The sequence below is a fragment of the Vombatus ursinus genome, unplaced genomic scaffold (assembly GCF_900497805.2).
Source record: "Vombatus ursinus unplaced genomic scaffold, bare-nosed wombat genome assembly UNPS02014798.1, whole genome shotgun sequence".
Classification (NCBI taxonomy): Eukaryota; Metazoa; Chordata; class Mammalia; order Diprotodontia; family Vombatidae; genus Vombatus; species Vombatus ursinus.
The window spans coordinates 54,145,756-54,166,214 of record NW_020954576.1 but is presented as its reverse complement, the minus strand read 5'-3'; the positions used below and the strand labels follow the sequence as shown (position 1 = coordinate 54,166,214).

Below are 20,459 nucleotides of genomic sequence, written 5' to 3'. Positions count from 1 at the left end.
AGCCAAAGATAAGATTTATTAAAGATCCACCATATTGGCCAGACTCTTAAGGAATTTGAACATTTGTGAGCCCTTGGCTAGGTTCTTAAGGAATCTGAGCACTCTAATGGAGACAAGACGGACCTTATATACAGAAAGACTGTGGGACTGGTGTGGCAGAAGAAGTATCTTGATGGGAATGGGCAGTAAGAGGAGATGACTGCAGGAGGGTCTAGGGAGGATCTTGATGGGAGGGGCTGGGAAATAGAATGGGGTCTAGATGGGATCAAAAGTGGGAAGTGGCCATTGGGACTAATAGACAATGGAGGTCTGGGCTAGGTTAAGGGTAACAGAGAATTGGCAGATTGGGCATAGGAGATAATGAAAGGCCAGTTGATAGGATTATAGCCTTAGGCTGAACATGAGACTTCCTTAACGAAGGAGAGTTCAAGGAAAGTTCCATAAACAAAAGGGACCCAAATTCTTTTGGGGAGAGGGGCAAAGGTCTCAGCTTGGGCCTATACCCTGTCACAAGTTGCACACTGGGGACTCAACTGGCCAGTTCCAGTTGGGCAACTCAGCTCCTCCTCTCTCCTCCCCTCCTTTTCCCCTTTCCCTTCCTATATGTGTTCTGAAAGGAAGGTAATTTTTTTTGGGGGGGGGGACAGGCAATTAGGGTTAAGTGACTTGCCCAGAGTCACACAGCTAGTAAGTGTTATGTGTCTGAGACTGGATTTGAACTCAGGTCCTCCTGACTCCAGGGCTGGTGCTATCCACTGTGCCACCTAGCTGCTCCTAGGAAGGTAAATTTTGAAGGCTAAAACCTATCTAGATATCTTGGGGCAGGTAGGTGTCGAAGTGGATAGAGCACCGGCCCTGGATTCAGGAGGACCTGAGCTCAAATCTGGCCTTGATGTGGTTTAGGGGTTTAGGGGTGCTGGGACCCCAAAATCACTACACACGGGTCCTGCCCGAAAGAATTCGACCCAAGCCTTCTTTCAGCCAAAGACGAGGTTTATTAGAACATCCGTCATATTGGGCAGACTCTTAAGGAGTCTGAACATTAGTAAGCTATTGGCTAGATTATAAGAATCTGACCAGTGGCTAGATTTTAAGAATCTAAGCATCTTAATGGAAACTAGGTGGACCTTATACACAGAAAGACTGTGGGAGGACCTAGGAGTGGCCAAGTAGTCCTTGAGGTAATAGAATTACCAAGGGTGGGAAGTGGCCTGGGCCATAGGGAGGCATGACAATGGAGGGGAGATTGGGTGTAGCCACAGTGAAAGGCCAGTTGATGGGATTATAGCCTCAGGAGAATGCCAGATATTTGGCCATGTGGGAAAGTCCAGGGTTTTTCCTTTCTGTGGCCCAGATCCCAACCCCATCAGCCTCAGACCCATAGCACTTACTAGCTGTGTGACCCTGGGTAAGTCACTTAACCCTATTGCCTAGCTAAAAAAAAAACCCACAAATTTTTGGAGCACGCTCCAAATTCTCTCTCTCCTCATTTCCCCCATCCTGGAGTTTCTGACTTCCTTCTAGCCCTCCAGTTGTATAGAGCCCTGAACTTTCCATCTCCTGCTGGGTGCAGCATGTCTGCTAAGGAAAGGCCACTAGGGATTAGGCCAGACTTCTCCCATCTTCCTCAAAACAACCACTTCCATCTGTACCAGTACAAGGCATCTTCTACCTCCTGCTGCCAGCCCAATATTCCAACTGTGATGTGAAGACCCTCCAGTGCAAAGAACATCCTTCCCTTCAACTTCTGCTGCTCCTGTCTTTTGAGGATAGAAGGGTGGCACCCTCCACCCAATGAAAAACATTCTTATACCTACTCATACCCTTCACATCCCAGTGACTCTGAACTCCTATAGATCATCATCTAAACCCTATTTCATACCCTGATCACTCAACTTATTCCAATCCCCCTCAACTTTCCCATGCCAAAGTATCATCCTAACTTCCCCCAGCCCTTCCACTGTGCCCTCTGGATACCTGTTCCATAGGCAACAAACTTCCCTTCATCTTAAATCTATCCCTCTCCCACTCCTTCCATCTACTACCTCTTGCTGAACCCTGGCTTTCCACAGCTTCCCTGGCCACCCTTTCCAGTACTAGGTGTACCTTCACTTATTCTCCTAGACTCACTGATCAAGGCAGGGGATTTGGAATACTCTTGGCTCTCCATTGCTGCTTCCAGGTGCTCTTTTGGTGTATCTTTCGCCTTCTTCCATCACCCAGTAACTTCTCTTCCCTAGAGGTTGGTGCTATTCATACCTACCATCCAATCAAAAGCTAGTAACTGTTGTCTACAAACTCCAAGGTCACTTTCTTTTCTTCCTCAGTGAGTTCCATACCTAGCTTATAATTTTTCTCTCCTCCCTTAACTCCGGCTCTTATAGTAGGGAACTTCAACACACATACTGATTCTCTCTCAAACACCCTAACTACTTTCTTCAACCTACTCGCCTCCCAAGAGCTACTCCTCCAATCCACCTCAATCACACACAAAGATAGTCATACCCTTAATCTTGCCATCACCCACAAATATACTACCTTCATGTTCAAGAATTCTGAAATCTTATCTGACCATAATCTATTGGCTTTTCACCTCTCCCTCTGCCTTCATTTACATAACTCTACTCTTTACCCACATGACCCCTAATCATGTGACCCTTCAATTCTCTCCCAAGTCATCTCCCTTAGACAAGCCACCACTCTCTTTTCTTCTTTGCATATTGACTCCTTGGCCAACCAATTCAACTCTACACTTTCCTACTCTCTTGAATCCCTAGCCCTCTTAGCATATTGCCAATTATGCCCAGCCAAGCCTCAGCCTTGGATCACTCCCACCATTCATTCGCCCCTTTCTCATCCACACAAGTGCTTCTGAATGAAGGCAGAGAAAATCACACAACCATTCTGACTGCTTCCATTACAAATTTATGTTGCATAACCTCCACTGGGCCCTCACCCCTGCTGGGCAGTCCTTATCAGCTCCCCATTCCACTCTCCATAGTGGTTCTTCCCCACCTTTTCATTCCTCCTCAAACTTCCCACAGCTGCTTTTCCTCCCACTCCCTCAGCTAAGAACCCTGCCTCATTTTGTAGAAGAAGCTGAGGCCATTTACTGTGTGCTTCCTTTTTTTCCCTCTTCCTTGTCTTCTGTCACTTAGGTTCTCCTCCACTATTGCCTCACATGATGAAGTGGCCTTACTCCTTACCACAGCTAAAAGTTCTGCTTGTTCAAGCAGTCCCGTTCCATCCCCTCCCCTCCAACAGACTGTCCTCTCTGTCATCCCCACTCTTTCACTTATTTTCAATCTTTCCCTGCCTACTGACGCATTTCCTACACTGCCTACACACATGCCCATGTCTTCCCTATCCTGAAAAAATCCTCACTTGATCTTCCATCCCTGCTAACTACTGTCTTTTATCTCTTCTGCCTTCTGTAGCCAAACTCCTCAAAAAGACCACCTACTATTGTAGGTGCCTCCACTTTCTCTCCTCTCATTCTCCTCTTAGCCTATTAAAGTCTGGTTTCTGAACTTATCATTCCACCAAAACTACCCTCTCCAGAGTTACTAATGATCTCTTAGTTGCCACATCCCATGGCCTTTTTTCAGTCCTCATTCTCCTTGACCTCTCTTCAACCTTTGACATAGTTGACCATTCTCTCCTCCTTGATGTTGGGACACCAACATCTCTCCTGGTTCTCCTTCTACCTATCTGACCATTCCTTCTCTGTCTCCTTTGGTAGATCCTCCTACAGAGCACACCCTCTAACGGGAGGTGCCCCTCAGGGTTCTGTCCTGGGCCCTCTTCTCTTCTCCCTCTATACCACTTCATTTGGTCATCTCATCAGCTCCCAAGGACTTAATTACCATCTGTATGATGATGATTCCCAAATCTACCTATCCTGCCCCAATCTCTCTACTGACCTTGCATATCCAACTGCCTTTCAGACAAGAGACGTCATAAACCCAATAGGTCCAAAATAGAACTTATCTTTCCCTCTAAACCTTCCCTTCCTCCTATCTTCCCTATTACCATAGAGGGCAACACTATCCTCCCAGTCTCTCAGGCTCACAACCTAGGGATCATCCTGGATTTCTCACTATCTCTCACCCCCCATATCCAATCTGTTGCCAAGGCCTGCTGATTTCACCTTTCAACATCTCTGGTATATGCCCCTTTTATTCCTCTGACACTGCCACCACTCTAGTGCAGGCTCTCATCACCTCATACCTGGATTATTACAGTAACCTCCTGGAGGGTCTGCCTGCCTCATGTTTCTCCCCATTCCAATCCAACCTCCATTCAGCCACCAAAGTCACCTAAAGTGCAGGTCCTGATTATATCACCCCACCCCCCTCAATAAACTCTAGTGGCTCCATGTTGCTTCCAGGAGCAAATAGAAAATGCCCTGTTGACATTCAAAGCCCTAAATAACCTAGTCCCCTCCTACCTTTTCAGTCTTCTTATACCTTATTTCCCAACATATATATTTTAATCCAACGACACTGATCTCTTGGCTGTTCCACAAACAAGACACTCCATCTCTCAGCTGTGGGCATTTTCTCTGGCTGTCCTCCATGCCTGAAATGTTCCCTTCCTCTGATCTAACTACTGACCACCCTTACTTTTAAGTCTCAAATAAAATCTTACCTTCTACAGGAAGCCTTTCACAACCCCTCTTAATTCTAGTGCCTTCTCTCTTTTAATTATTTCCTATTTATAGCTTGCCTTGTATATATTTGTTTGCATGTTGTCTCATGCTCTTGAGGGCAGGGACTGTCTTTTCCCTCTTTTTGTATGTCCAGCATTTAGCACATAGTAGGCACTTATTAATACAGATTGATGACTGATTGAAGACCCAGCTAAAATTCTACCTTCTGCAAGAAGCATTTCCAGATTCCCTTTAATGTTAGTGCTTTCTCTATGTTTATTATTATTCAATTTATCCTGATTATATCTTGTTTGTACATAGTTATTTGCCTGATATCTCTTTCATCCTGGTGAACTCCTTAAGAGTAGGCACTGGGTTTTTTTGGTCTTTCCCTTTCTTATGAGAAGACATTTTTCAAGTACTTTTTAAAGTACTTAGTATCCTTAGTACTTAACTGTGCTTGGCACATGTGATAGTTGAACATTGATCATTTTCTATAAGAGGGATTAGAACCTCTTTCTGACTTTTTGCTTGTTCTGCTTGGCTCCAGAAGCTGTAACTGGGAAAAAACCAAGTGGGTGAATGTCAAAAGAAGAAAGTTTAGTCTTGACGTTGGGCTAACATCATATCCTAACACTTAAAACTATTCAAAAGCAGATTGAACCTCCTAGAGAAGCAGTGGATTCTGCCAAAAACTGTATGACCATTTGTCCAGCGAGTCATAATGGGGATTTTTGGGGGGGTGGGGGGTATGGGCTGGACTAGATAGCCCCTGAATTACTTTTTAATTGTGGGATTTATGATTTTCACGGATCAAGGTCCTGTAGGGAGAGAATGGAATAAAGGCTATTGATTGGCAGTATTAGCTTTAACCAGAAGGAAGATTACTGTATCCTCTAAAACTGGAGAGGAGAATCGATGGGAGGACACAACTGAAAAATTAAGTAGACCTTCATCATCTCAGTAAAGTTGGAAGTATGTAGGGGCAGCTAGGTGGCGCAGTGGATAAAGTACTGGTCCTGGATTCAGGAGGACCTGAGTTCAAATCGAGCCTCAGCCACATAACATTTACTAGCTGTGTGACCCTGGGCAAGTCACTTAACCTCATTGCCTAGCCCCCCCCCCCAAAAATAAATAAAGTTGATAGTATGTGCAACAGGAAGGACCCAGGGCTGGGCCTACTATGTGCCAGACACAGCGCTACGTGCTAGACACAAGGAGCGCATCCTCTAACATGCAAACAACGATGTACAAGCAAACAGGATAAACTGAAGATAATCTCAGAAAACGGCATTAAGATTAAGGAGGACTTGCAGAAAGTGAGATTTTAGCTGGGACTTGAAGGAATCCAGGAGGCAGAGATGAGGCTGGAGCTCACGGCTTCCACTCGCTTCAGCAGCCTGGGCTCCCCGCAAGACAAAGACGAGAAGGGTGTGCTGGGGCGGGGTGTCAGTCAGGTGAGGGCTCCCCTGACTGGAGGACATCCCAAAGGTCAGTAGAGACTGAAGGACAGATTGGAACCTTCGGGCAGGAAACAGCTTCAGGCTCAGCCGCTAAACGGGGGATGGGGGGTGGTGTCCCTCTACTTGGGTGGCGCGGAGGAGCCAGGTAAGAGCTTCGAGGCACGAGCTGCGCCTGCGCCGTGCACCTCTTCTCCAGGGCTCAGAGCCGGGGAGTTCCGCCTCAAGCCTGGCCAATCGGCTCCAGGGGAAGCCGGATTGAACCACGCACAGGAAATGGGCGGGACCGACCCACAGTGAAGCAGGTCGGGGGCGGGCAGTTCGCGAGCGCAACGAATCGTTGCTTGAAGTGGGAGGGATAAGGGTGTGGGCCAATGGGGCGAGGCGGGACCAGCACCACCTCCGGAAACAGCAGGCCAATCGGCGCGGAGCAGCGGGTGGGCCTGAGAGGCTGTCGGGGAGGAGCTGGCGGAGCGGGATGGCAGGCGCGGCCCGGGAAGTGCTCACGTTGCAGCTCGGACACTTCGCTGGCTTCGTAGGGGCACACTGGTGGAACCAGCAGGTAAGCCCCTACCCACCCTGACCCATACCCTTGCGCCGGTAACGGGATCCCCAAGCTCCGATCTCCGCGTTCCCGCTGTCCCATCCGGCTCAGGGCCTGCGGCTGCATTGGACCCAGCAAGCCTCGTCCCCCCACAGGATGCTTCGTTGGGCCGTTTGGCCGGAGCCAAGGAGGTGCCCGGAGAGCTGTGCCCCGATGTCTTGTACCGGCCAGGCCAAACCTTGCATGGCCAGGAGACCTACACTCCCCGCCTCATCCTCATGGACCTGAAGGGTGAGCTGTGCCTCCCACAACGAGGGTGGGAATAGGGCCTCGAGTCTTTTCGTTCTGTGGGCCCCTTGAACGCTTCTTTGTAGCCCCCACAACACTTTGTGGGAAGCCAGGCTCCCAGCAGGGACATGGAGCTCCAGCCCTTCCACAAACTAGCTGTGGGACCGGGAAAAGTTGCTTTCCTTCTATTGGGCCTCAGTTTCTTCAGCTGCAGAATGAAGGCATGGACTAGATAAGGTGATCCATCAGGTCTCTTCCAAATCTTACGTTCTGAGTGACTGTCAAACTGGTTCCAATTTCCTAGCAAAGCTTTTCCCAGTCACAAACAAGTTTTTCTGTGCAGACCCCCACCTTCCCTCTTTCCAGGTACCTTGTTCTTCAGATCTCCTTAGATGACACAAACATCTTTTACCTGTAAGTATTTGATACTTAGAGATCAGGGAGAATTTTTCAGTGATCTAAGTAGAGTGAACCTTATTTGAATTTCTGTTGAAGCTCACAGTGCTGGCCTACCTCCTAAAAAAGAAGGTAAGAGAGCTTAAGGAACTACTCTTATTTTGTGGATTGTCAGGGAGAATGAAGTATTCCTTTAAAATTAAAAAAAAAGAGTGAGGGGTGAGTTAAATATTAAAACAAAGAAAGAAAAGGCTCTGGAGAGGAATCCTGACCTTCCTCAAGAAACTGAAGGGTGAAAGAATGTGAGACAGGAAAAGAGGAAGAAAACTTCCTACAAGCTTGGAGGTAACAGATGTGAAATTCTTCCTGAAGAGAGAACTGGACCATCCAAAGAGGAAGATGCTTCTCATCCTCCAAGGAATTGAAGATAAAAAACCACAGCTGCTGACAGATGAGATTATTCTGTAAGAGTTAGAGAAAGTTGACAGGAGTAAGGAGTACTTCTTAGTACTTAAGTATCTGGTCTGAGGGATATAGCTACTTAGTGATCCAACAATAGAAAAAGTTCCCTAGTACTTCCTTGGGTAAGTATTCAGAATGTGACAGAGAATGTCTTAAGACTTATCAAAGCCCGTGAATTATTACCCACCATTCATGATTCACAAAGGCCTGTGTGATATTGCCAAGTGGAACTTAGAAAACCGTGCTAAAGATTATATGCAAAAAGAAACAAAATACCTAGGGGAACACACGGAGGTTTTTTGTTCTAAACTATGGCTACCAATCAAAGGCAGGGTCTTCCAAAGAGAGAGGCAGATGTGGGACGTGAACAAAATGGTGTCTGAGAATAGGCATATAAAATAAAGAAATATAAACATCTAAAATAGAGAAATGATGGATCCTTGACCAGAGATGAAATGTATCCAATGAGAGCTGGTAAAAAGGTATTTGTTAAAGAGTCTTCCCAATTTAATCAAAGGCTTTTCATTAAAAAGAGGGAGGAAAAAACTTCTTGGATATATACAGTATAGGAAGATGGCAGATACACATACATGAATTCATAGAAGATAATTATCTAAGAAAGGAACCAGCAATAAAACCCAAGGCTTGAGATATTGATATGCAGATACACCAAGTATGGGCAAAGGGCAAGGGGCAGCTGGGTGGTACAGTGAATAGAGTGCCGGGCCTGGAGCAGGAGAACTTATCTTCCTGAGTTCCAATCAGGACCCAGATACTAGCTATATGACCCTGAGCAAGTCACTTAACCCTGTTTGCCTCAGTTTCCTCATCTGTAAATTGAGCTGGAGAAGGAAATGGCCAACCATTTCAGTATCTCTGCCAAGAGAACCCCCAAATGGGGTCACTGATCTGAGTTGGACATGATTGAAAAACTGAACTGAGTTAAAGGCAAACTGAACTAGAGATCCTCACGCAAGGCAGCTATTTTGATATTATAGGTATATTGAAAGTTGGTGGGATGAGTGAAATGACTCATTTCCATGCTTCTCTGAATTCTCCATATTAGTTTCTTATACAGCAGTAATCATTACATTAATGAACTATAATTTGTTAAGCTATTCCCCCAAAGAAAAGCCCCTTTGTCTCGTTCTTTGATGCCACAAAATGTTCTATTAATGTTTTGACATATATGGGATTGTTCTTTGACTTCTTTGGGTTTATACCTAGTCACAGCATCTCTGAGTCAAAGGATATGGACATTTTGGTCACTTTATAATCACAATTCTAAACTGATTTCCAGAATGACTGCTAATTTACACCTTCAATAGTTAGTATGGGATTATGCCTTTCTATAGCTCCTCCATTGTTGATTATTTCCATCTCTAGTCACTGCCAGTTTGCCGGATGTAAGGTGAAACTCCTGTTGTTTTGATGTGTACTTCTCTTGTCTTTAGTGATTTGGATCAATTTTTCATATGGCAGTGAAATTAAGTAGCAGAGAATTGATTTTTTTTTTAAAGCATGAAATTCCCTGTAAGAATAGTGTTAAATAGTGTTATCGCTAAAGCAATACTGGGGAAAAGAGGAAGATTAAAGAAGGAATAGGACTACTGCTCTTTGGGATGGGACTATGCTTATGGAGAACAAAGAGAAAGTAGTGCTGTTCAACTCTGATTTTGCTTCTTTTTTTTTTTTCCCTCTTTTCCTTTTTTTCTCTGCCAGAAAGAAATTACCTGTAAGGGTCCTTCTAGTTCCAAGTCTGGTAATGATAGACCAACAAGGGATTCAAGGGAGCTGATAAGTTAGGGAAGAAAATAAGAGAGCATCTAGTTGCCTTTGATTTGTAATTAAGCCCAGAAACTACATCAAAAGGAAATAAAAAACTGGCAGACAAAATTGCTAAGACCTCATTGGTGATCTCTAAGAGACTGTGGGGATCACAGGGATCCTGCAGAACTGGAGAAGGGCAACAACTGTTGTCCTGATTTTCAGAACAAAGGAGGAGAATGGAGCCTGTATATGACAGATCAGTGAGCTTGATTTTAATTCCTGGACAAATTTTAGAATGTATTATTTATGACTGAAAAAAAAATGTCATCACTAAGAGCCAGTATGGCTTTTTGAACAGGTCATGGCAGATAAATTTCATGAGGATGTTGTAGATATAGTTTGCCTAGACTTTAGCAAAGCACTAACAAAGATTCTCTTTAGATTGTCTTTAGGTATTTGATAAATATCTGTAGAATGATGCAATTCTTGTTGAAATTCTTATGAAAAAGATGGAGAAATGTGAGCTAAATGATAGTGCATTTAGGTGGATATGAAACTGTTTGGGCAGAAGCCAAGTATAGTCATTAATGATTCATTGTCGTCTTGGAAAGTGCATAGCTGCAGGAATTTCTACTTGACCTTGTTATACTTAACATATTTTTTTTGATGACAGGGATCAAGGCACAGATAGTAGGTATACTTTACAAATATATGAATTTGCACAAAGCTAAGAGGGATGGCCAACACATTAGATGGTATATTCATGATCCCAAAAGATCAATCTGACACACTATTAGATATTTTTTTTCTTATCTGTTCTAGGGGGAATTTCCTTTGTAGAAGGGGATTCCTATGTTTGTTGAAAACTTGTATCAAAACCAAATATATCAATACTAATAAAAAATTTTTGACAAAAAAATTTTTGACAATCTGGAATGAGTTGAATTTAAAATGTAAAAGTTCTTAAGTTTAAAACATCTTCACAAGTAAAAGATAAGAAAAGTTTCACCAAAGAGTGATTTGTCAGTTAAAAGATTTAGGGGTTTTAATGGATTGTAGGTTCGGTATTGAGCCAACAGTAATGTCCCCACCAAGAAGATAATTGACTTGAAGCTGAATTGAGGGGATTCGGTCCAGCAGGAAGGTGATAGTGCTAATGTACTCTAATCTAATAGAGTGTTCAGAAGATAGCAACCAGGATGGTGAAGTCTCAGGATCATACTATAGAAGGATCAGATGAAGGAACTGGGAATTATTTAGTCTAAGGAAGACCATACTTAAGAGGTGATATGATAGACATATTCAAGCATCTGAAGGCTGTTATATGGGAGGATCATATTTGTTCTACTTGACCCCACAATGCAAATACAGGAGTAGTGGTGGAAATTGTAAAGAGATCAATTTTGTTCAGGTCCCTTTACAATCTTAGGATTTAAAAAAAAAATGTTCTCACTATTGTCTGCAGATGACCCACAAGTGTTCCGCATACCATTCACGTTCAATCCAGGGCAATGACTCGCCAGGTAGTATTAGTTGTCCAGTAGTTCAGGAGTTTCAGTATGGTCATAGGATTTAGAGGCAGGAAAGATCATAGATATCTTGCTGCTTCTTTTTGTGAACTGAAATGCAGAGGAAGTGACTTGCCCAGTATCATGGAGTATCATGGGTAGTCCTCCAACTCCGGATCTTGAGTGCTTTCCACCACTCTATGCTACCACTACAAAAATGGTGCTGATACATTTATATGGTGCTTTAAGAACTGTTTTTTTCATAATAAAGCAGCACCTCCCCCCCCAAAAAAATCCCTCTGACAATATGTAGCACCCCCTCTGTAGATGGAAAAAAATGAGGCCTATAGAAGTTCAGTGACTTCTCTAAGGTATGTACAGAGTTGCTTCTAAGCTGTAGTTCCAGCTGCCTGACTCTTAACCTGCTCAGGGTACTGGTTTAGCTCACTGGCTACTCACAAGAGACCCAACTATAGGTCCCTTCTTATAGCTATACAGCTAACAAATGGCAAGGTTGGAGCTCTTCCTACTTCAGTGTTCGTTCCACTAGACCACCTATCTGAGAAAGATTCATCAAGCAGTTTAATATGGAAAAGAGGTGTGGAGTGAAGCTCATGTAGGAAAAGGCACCTGGGCTACCCTTAGCTTCTTTGTACCTCTGCCCTTCTCTCCCCACAGGCAGCCTGAGCTCCCTGAAACAAGAAGGTGGACTATACCAAGACAGACACCTGGATGCTGCTATTGCTTGGTGAGGGATGAGAAAAGAGGGGTGGGCAGGTTAGGGGACTGCAGCCCTAAAAAGAGGAGTCTCAGGACCATTGGCCCTGGGGCCGATCTTTATTTCAGGCAAGGTAAACTCACAACCCACAAAGAGGAACTACAAGCCAAGAACCCCTTTCTACAAAACCTTCTGAGTGCAGAGGTGAGAGGTCCAAGGCCCAGCAACAGGTTGCTTCCCATTTTAAGAACAGTGCCTACATTATAGTAGCGAATCTTTGACTTCTTGTTTGTATCACTTCAGCAACCTATATAACATGACTTGGTCCATTAGAAGCAAAGGAAGCATCCTCAGTTACCCCAAAGTGATTTAGATTATTTTACCTTACTGTCCACGCTTTTGTTGGTATCCAACAAAATTTGAGAAAGCAGTCTACATTAATGGGTGATCTTTTCTTCAGTTATAAATGAACTCCTTTCAATAATTTTAGATGACAAGGCACACTAAGGCTTTCACTGGTATGCCAACTCTTCCCTAGGATGAATGGGGTTAAGTGTGGATTTTGTTATTTCTCTTAGGGAGTGATGAGTAGCGATGGTGTCTGGAGGGTCCAAACATTTCCCAATGGTAAAGGTGAGATCTTTGGCAGAGGGAGAGGAAGTAAACTGGGCAACCAGACCCCAAAGCCTGTTACAAAAGCCTTTCTCCCCCATTTCTTCTCCACAGGTATTCCATCACTTGCCAAAGCCTTTCCCCCCAACCCTAAATCACTAATCCCTCCTGAGGGCAGCATCAAGGTCTGGTCTGACTTCCTTCATGTGCAGCTACACCCCAGAAGTATCTGTATTATCCAGAAGTACAACCATGATGGGTATGAGGGCCCTGGGAACTGGTGGAAGTTTGCTTATATCCCCAACTATGGCTAGAACAGCTCTTGCTGAGTCATGGGGTTTGTGTTTGGCAGGGAGGCAGGCCGTCTAGAGGGCTTTGGCCAAGGTGAAAGCCTCTTAAGGGAGCCTACCTACTTGGAAGAGCTTGAGGACAGACTACACTTCTATGTGGAAGAGTGTGACTACTTGCAGGTATCTGAGGGGCTAAGTGGGCACAAGGGAGGGTCTATGTCTTCCCCATCAGTCAATAATTTTTCTTCCCTGTCAAGGGTTTCCAAGTCCTATGTGACCTCCATGATGGCTTCTCTGGCCTAGGAGCTAAAGCAACAGAATTGCTTCAGGATGAGTATGCTGGACGGGGAATCTTGACTTGGGGGCTACTCCCTGGACCCTATACTCTAGGGGTAAGTGACACAGAGAAAAAGGTAGCCCTACTACTTTGCCCCCTGAAGGGTCTGTATTGAGAGAGGTGAGAAAGGTGCCATTAGCACCATCCTTTTCTTTCTTCCACTAGGAGCCCCAGAAAAACTTCTATCGTCTCTTCAACACTGCCCTAGGCCTTGTGAACATTGCTGCTCACAGCTCACTTGTCTGTCCACTGTCCCTCGGGGGTGGCCTAGGGCTTCGGCCTGAGCCTCCAGTCAACTTTCCACATTTACGTTATGATGTAAGTCTCTTAGCTGTGTGTGTTCAGGGATCCAATTTGTTCCTTACTGGGAAAGAGGGGAATTCTAGGCCACAGGCTGAAAATAAAGCATACTAGATCCTATTCATCATACTTATCTCTGCCTAGCTAGTTTCCCTACCCCCACCACCACTACACAGGATACTTGACATCTGCCTTCATTGGACTCCAGTAGTGAAGTAGCCCTCTCTAATTATTCCTTTTCCTTTGTTCAGGTCACACTGCCCTATCACAGCAGTGCTCTCCTGGCTACAGCTCTAGACACGATCACCGTCCCCTACCGACTGTGTTCCTCCTCAATTTCCATGGTGCATCTGGCTGACATGCTGAGCTTTTCTGGGAGAAAGGTGTGGAAACCCAGTGGGGAAATTTAGAAGTAATTAGTGAATAAAAAATCAAGGGACCCATAACCTGATTTTCTTCTCCACTTTCAGGTGGTCACAGCTGGAGCCTCCATCCCTTTCCCAGTGGCTCCTGGCCATTCCCTTCCAGATACCTTGGCCCAATTTGGAGGGACCATACCCTGGACTCCACTTTCTGCATGTGGGGAGCCAAGTGGCACCCGCTGCTTTGCACAGTCTGTGGTCCTTCGGGGTGTGGACAAAACACAACAGACCAGGTAAAGAATAGGGAGGCATGTCCTCCCATCATTTATGCTCAGCAGTTTGCTGTGGAACAGCATAACCTTTCTCCAACCATCCTCAAGGCTTTCAAAGTCAAGTTAGGTTGATGGGGTCTCAGGTGCCCCCTGTTCCTTATTTAACTCTTTCTGGATAACAGTAGTTTCTGTGTTTCATTGGGCAGTCAGCTCTCCCCAGGTACATCACCAAGTTCTCCACTCCATGCTTGCAACAGCGGAGACGAGGTGCTGGCCCAGTATTTACAGCAGTTGCAACCTGGGGTCCTGAGGTATGTAAAATTTACATGCTTTCCTTCCCCCAATAATTTCTTGGCTTTAACCTGCTCCTTCACTTCTCCCCTTGCCAGTTTCATCCCAAGTCACTCCATTCTCTGGGCCTTACATTCTGCATGTGCATAACAAGGTAGTTGGCTATAATGATCTCTAAGATTCCTTGCAGCTGTGATGTTCAAGGACCCTGTAAACTAGGTTTCTTACCTCTGTGCCTCATCATCTGTTTGCCTATCTGACACATATTTTATTATACCCCACAGTCCCACCTAAGCAAGTCGATATAGAAAGGCCGAATCATAAGCTTGGGTAAAAACACTTTTTGCACAGAAAAAAAAAATTTCTCCCCAGCTCCTCCCAGTTGCTGCTGAGTCCATGCAGGGTAGTACCTCCATACCCACGATTCTTCTCCTCACGACTCAACCAGCAGGGTTTGATTCTAGATGGCTCCCACAATGGGACAGGTAAGAAATGGGACAGAGATAAAGACCTGACCCCAAGGGACACCTGCCCCTCCCCAATTCAATGACATCTCAAACACCACCACAACATAGGTTCTTTAACTTAAGGCTCTGTCCTATTAGAATGAATTCTCTCTTCCATGGGTAATGAGGGGGACAGTAGCCGTCAACTAGGAAAAGGGCACAGAAAAAGACAATTCTCACTCCACATTTTGTCTGGGGCTGGCCCATTCCTTACCCATTCTAGAAAATCAAGACCTCTTCGTCTTAGAGAGAGGGTACAGCTTGGGTTTTCTTACTTCTGACTCCACCATCCCTCCCACAGCAGTGGAGACTATCCCTGTGCTGGCTACACTGTGTTCCTCCTCGCTGCTACATCGGGCCTTGGGCCGCCTGGCTGGGGAATTGGCCAACCTTGACTTGAGACGCTGGGCCAGTTTTCTGGCAGCAGGTGTGGAACAAGATGACATGGAAGAAACCATACAGGAGCTGCACAACCTGGCCCAGTGTTACAAAGACGGAGATAGCCTCATAAACTGAGACTCTTTCATGGACTGCGCAGCCCAGAGAGGGAAAAATAAAGTAGTTTTCAATAAACATGACTGCTGGGTACAGCAGTTTCTCTCTTGAGGCTGGCCAGTTACACCAAGAGGACTTGTTTATTATGCTTTAGAAAGATGGTGATTGGATCACAAAACAATAAATACGTAACATGGAAAGTAGAGGGGAGAAAGGCTCAACCCTCAGGTACAGTATTTACAAATCAGGTCAGTGCAGCCTTCATAATAGGCCTTCCTTTCAAATATTAAGAAGGCTGAGCCCCACGGCCCTTCCCCTTCCCAGCCTGATTTCTCTCCTTTTCCTTGGACTACCTGCTTCCTCCAGCCTTGTAAACTGAGCCCAAAGTGACCATAATGGTGAGCTAGGAAGGGAGTGTCTTCCTGTTTGGTCCTGTACAAACACCACCTGTGTCTCTCCAGAATTTCACTCATCTGGCTCCTCTTCAGACAGGAGGTCCCCCCGGTCAGAGAGTTGGTCTGTGTTACTGGTGCTGGTAGCATCATCCTCATCCTCAGAGCTGGCCTCACAGGCTGTGTGGAAGAGCTGCATCAGTTCCCTGAACCTGTGTGAAACCTATGGGAGAACAAAGGAAGTGACTATATACTGATTTTGACTCTATGACTATGACTTTGCTTTGTGACTAAAGTCCCCACTCCTGACAAGAGCAACTCATATTACAGTTCATAAAGCACTTTTTCACAACCTCTGGGAAGCAGGTAGTAATAGTATTATCCTTAATTTACAGTTAAGGGAACTGAAGACTGGCATATATCATATGCCCAGTAAGGATCAGAGCTGGGCCTTGAATCCTTGGCTTCTGCCTCACTACTATCTAACCTCTAGGCCTCTGATGTTTTCTCAACTGTCACTCCCTTTTTCTATTTTGTTTGTTCTCTCTTCATCCTGTCTCCTGCTGTGGAGATGGAACCCAGCTTCCTTTTCTACCAAGATTGGCCTTTCAGAGAAGTAGAACCTAGAACTGTAACACTTCCCAGCTTCCTGTGGGTCCGAGTTTACCCTTTTTATTCTGCCCTACTATCTTGGGAACCCAAAGCCCACTGAGAGTGTGAAGTGGTTGGTTTGTATCACTTCCTCTTCTTGGCCTTTCCTCACGGCTCCACCACCCCCACACCCATATATGATGAAACATTTTGAATGCCCACACTTCTCATAAAATTATATACATGCTTTACTTCAGGAAAACCACAAAGAAAAAATCTGGGAACCCAGAGTTTCTTTAAAACAGTTGTGAGCTTTTTCTTGTCAGTCTACATCTCAAAACCCTCCTTACCTCTCCAGGAGTCTTATTGCCCAATTGCTGTGAGATGGTGTTGAAAGTCTGAGGCTGTGCCCCTCGTTCCTGGCACATGGTCAGTATCACTCGGTCTGCCTCCCTATAACACAGAGAAACAAGATGGCCATAGGGATCCTCACCAAACTCCCCACTCCCCAAGGTTTTACCATGCCTACCTTGTCCAGAGGACAACCTTTTCCCCAGTGGAGCTGACCTTGCTGTTGTTGGCACATACTGTAGCTTCTGAAGCCTTCAGCTGTTGCTCTCCATCAGGCCCCCTGACATTGTGCAGGCCACTGTCCTCTTTGGATAAGCCTCCAACAGGGACTCTGTGAACAGCCCCTGACGTGGTAGTTATTGGTGAGGGGGATTCAAGGATGGTGGGAACCTTGCTTGCTGTCTTAATGTCAAATTTCCTGCAAGGATGCAGCCAGCTATCTGGAATGTCTGGTTTCTCTTGCCCAGAGGCCCGTCCTTTCCCAACATCTGTGGTGCTAGAGGGCACAGGGCTCAGAGTGGAGGCAGGGCCCCCAGCAACAGCAAATGCTTTCCCAGAACCTGATGTTGCTCCTGCCTGCTGGGCTTCACTCAAGGTCTGCAGTTGGGGGGATGGGGTATGGACTCCTTCAGCTCCAGCTTGGCTTCTGATTGAGTTGGGCACAAGTCCAGCTTTAAGGGAACGTTGAGGGCTCTCTGGTGAACAAGGTGCTGGGATGTCCAAGGGGGCTTTTTCTGTGGGATTTCCTTCTCCAGGGGACAGCAATGTTCCTCCCATTTCCAATCCTGCTCAGAAAGAGAGGGCAGGTATAAGCAAATAACAAATAGAGATCAAAGAGGACCTCATCAGCTGACAAAGTCAGCTGGCAGGGATGGGGGGAGGCAGCATTATGGATCTTATATGCCATAGTATGCTCCTCTTAGATTAGAAGACCATGAAATTCCTACAAATAAAGCTGGACAGATCTTTGTCCCTAGGTTTGCATAAAAAGACAAGGGGATAGGCAAGAGAGCCTGGAGGACTGGGTTGGGTCAGAGCTTCAAATCGCTCTACAACAGGCCTGAATTGACAAGAAAAACAAAGAACAAGTATATTTTTGTGAGAGTAGCAGCTTGAAGCATTAAACTATTTTGCAGTGTGAAGACATGAGGCAATTAGGGAAAGAGGGTGGGATAAACTAATATAAATGCTTATGTTTTTACCTGGAACAGGCATTTCCCCTTTTCTGGCTGCTGTAGGGGCTCTGCTATCTTGCTCATCCAGGGCTTCTTCCTCTCCTGTCTCTCTGCCTCGTCCGGCTTCTTTAGCATCAGGGGTAGGGCTGGCCTCAGGAGGAGGGCTTGCACCCAGCAGCTCGTGGGGCTCTTTGTTTTTGCAGGCCTTGCTTTCACACACCTGTAGGAATGGTGCTGAGTCATGAAACCCTTTAGGACTCAATGAGGGAAGAAGGCCCAAGGACTGAAAAATTAATCGCCCTACTTTGGAGCCTTGCACCTCCTCAATGTAAGTGGGCAATTAGAGAAAACATGTGATCCCATAACCCAAATGTTCACATTCCGTTGCAAAAACTCTACCAGGTTCTTCCATTAATCCATTCCCCCGTCCATTATACACTCTCCTGACAAAAATGTACCTAATGAAACTTTGCTTCACTTTAAGAAAACCATACATTCAAAGAAATTATTAGGAGTTATTTTGCACAATTATATGCAAATAAATTTAAGTAAAATGAACAATACTTAGAAAAATAGAATATCTAAATAGACCTATTTTAAAAACAAACAAACAAACAAACAAACAAACAACTGAACAGGTCAGAAATTGGCTTCCTAAGAAAAAAGCATCAGAACCAGCTGGATTTATAAGTGAATTCTACTGAATATTTAAAGCTCAACCAATTCCAATAAATAAATTATTTGGAATAGTAGGCCAAGAAGAAGTCCTACCAACCTCCTTTTATGAATCAAATATGGTCCTGAAACCTAAACCAGGAAGAGCAAAAGCAAAGAAAGAAAATCATAGACCAGTTTCACTAATGAATATAGATACAAAAATCCTAAATAAAATACTAGCCAGGAGACTACAACAATATTATACACATTGTGACCAAGTGAGATTTATACCAGGAATGCAGGGAATGTCTAACATAAGGAAAATTATTAACAAAAGTAACAAAAATCATGATTATGTCAGTAGATGCAGAAAAAGCTTCTGACAAAATACAACACTCATTCTTATTAAAAAGGCTTGAAAGCATAGGCATGGTGCAGCTAGGTAGTACAGTGGATGGAGCACCAGCCTTAGAATCAGGAGGACCTGAGTTCAAATGTGGCCTTAGACATTAGCTGTGTGATCCTGGCCAAGTCACTTTGTTTTTTGCCTCAAAAGACAAACAAAAAGAAAGCATAGGCAAAAATGGATTTTTCCTTAAAATGATAAGCATCTACCTAAAACCATGAGCAAGCATTATTTTTAACAGGGATAAGCTAGAAGCCTTCCTGGTGAGATCAGAAGTGAAACAAGGATGCCCATTATTACCAAATATTAGAAATGCTAGCAATAACAATATGAAAAGAAAAAGTAATTGGGAATAAGAATGGAATGGTCAATGAGGTAATAACTATCTCTTTTTGCAGATGATATGATGATATACTTGGAAAATCCTACAGATTCAAATAAAAAGCTAATGGAAACAACAATTTTATCAAAGTAGCAGGATATAAAATGAACTTACAAATATATATCATCAGCATTTTTATATCCCCAACAAAACTTTGCAGGAAGAAAATAGTTAAGAGACATTCCATTTAAAATAACCACAGATAGCAGAAAATACACGGAAATATACCTGCTAAGACAAACCCAGGAACTACACGAACATAATTATAAAACACTTTTTATACAAATAAATTAAGATTTAAATAAATGGAGAAACACTAATTGTTCATGGGTGGCAGAGCCAAAATAATAAAAATGACAATTTTATCTAAACTAATCTATTTATTCAATGCCATTCAAATTAAATTACCAAAAAATTATTTTATTGAGCTAGAAAAAAATAATAGAATTCAGAAGAACAAACGTTCAAGAAATCAAAGAAATTAATGAAAACAAATATAAAAAAAGGAAGTTGAGCAGTACGAGACCTTTATATTATAAGGCTGTAATTATCAAAATTATCTGGTATTGGCTAAGAACTAAAAAGGTGGATCAGTGGAACACAGAAGAAATACAATACACAGTAGTAAATGATTATAGTAACTTTGTGTTTGATAAACGTAAAGATTTAAGCTTTGGGTATAAGAATTCACTATCTGGTAAAAATTGCTGGGAAAATTGGAAAGCAGTCTGGCAGAAATTGGGTATAGACCAATATCTTACACCATTACCAAGATAAGGTCAAAATGGATACTTGACCTAGATGTAAAGGGAGATATCATAAGCAAGTTACAAGAACATGGAACATATTACCTATCAGACTTATAGACAAGACAAGAATATATGAATAAACAAGAGATAAAAACATTGTAAGACACAAAGCAGAAAATTTGGTTTAAAAGTTTTTGTACAAATAAAACCAATGTATCCAAGATTAGAAGGAAAGCAGAAAATTGGGGAAGAACTTTATACTTTCTCAGATATAGGTCTCATATCTCAAATACATATGTGTGTGTGTATATGTACGTGTGTGTATGTATATATGTATATGTATGTGTGTATATACACACACACACACACACATAAACTTTGTCAGATTTATTAAAAATATGACTCATTCCCCAATTCAAATATGGTCAGAGGATATGAACAGTTTTTCGATGAAGAAATCAAAGCTATCGATAATCATACAAAAAAATGCTCTA

The 20,459-nt window shown here is 43.9% G+C and overlaps 2 protein-coding genes across 7 annotated transcripts in view; one reads left to right on the top strand and one right to left on the bottom strand.

Moving 5' to 3' along the window:
- Positions 1-6,563: 6,563 nt before the first annotated feature.
- Positions 6,564-15,371, top strand: MSTO1 (misato mitochondrial distribution and morphology regulator 1). The gene is made up of 14 exons (XM_027871222.1): positions 6,564-6,673; positions 6,811-6,946; positions 11,758-11,827; positions 11,926-12,001; positions 12,376-12,430; positions 12,524-12,668; positions 12,762-12,879; positions 12,957-13,091; positions 13,202-13,354; positions 13,588-13,719; positions 13,807-13,991; positions 14,177-14,281; positions 14,634-14,746; positions 15,069-15,371. The coding sequence occupies exons 1-14, from the start codon at positions 6,590-6,592 to the stop codon at positions 15,281-15,283; spliced, it is 1,722 nt and encodes a 573-aa protein (XP_027727023.1). The 5' UTR covers positions 6,564-6,589; the 3' UTR covers positions 15,284-15,371.
- Positions 15,372-15,383: 12 nt separating this feature from the next.
- Positions 15,384-20,459, bottom strand: part of GON4L (gon-4 like) — an 83,073-nt gene continuing 77,997 nt past the window's right edge. For all 6 annotated transcript variants that reach the window (XM_027871217.1, XM_027871216.1, XM_027871218.1 and 3 more), the window contains 4 exons: positions 17,799-17,991; positions 16,775-17,381; positions 16,596-16,698; positions 15,384-15,877 (listed from right to left, as the gene is read on the bottom strand). In XM_027871217.1, the coding sequence (XP_027727018.1) occupies positions 15,728-15,877; positions 16,596-16,698; positions 16,775-17,381; positions 17,799-17,991 (1,053 nt within the window). In that variant the 3' untranslated portion in view covers positions 15,384-15,727. The remainder of the gene's footprint in view (positions 15,878-16,595; positions 16,699-16,774; positions 17,382-17,798; positions 17,992-20,459) is intronic.

Bases quoted from the DNA above. Each gene is read 5' to 3' on its own strand.
- MSTO1 (XM_027871222.1), top strand. From the start codon at position 6,590: ATGGCAGGCGCGGCCCGGGAAGTGCTCACGTTGCAGCTCGGACACTTC. The intron at 12,669-12,761 runs GTATGAGGGCCC...TGTGTTTGGCAG, and splicing joins CAGAAGTACAACCATGATGG to GGAGGCAGGCCGTCTAGAGG. The intron at 13,092-13,201 runs GTAAGTGACACA...TTCTTCCACTAG, and splicing joins CTGGACCCTATACTCTAGGG to GAGCCCCAGAAAAACTTCTA.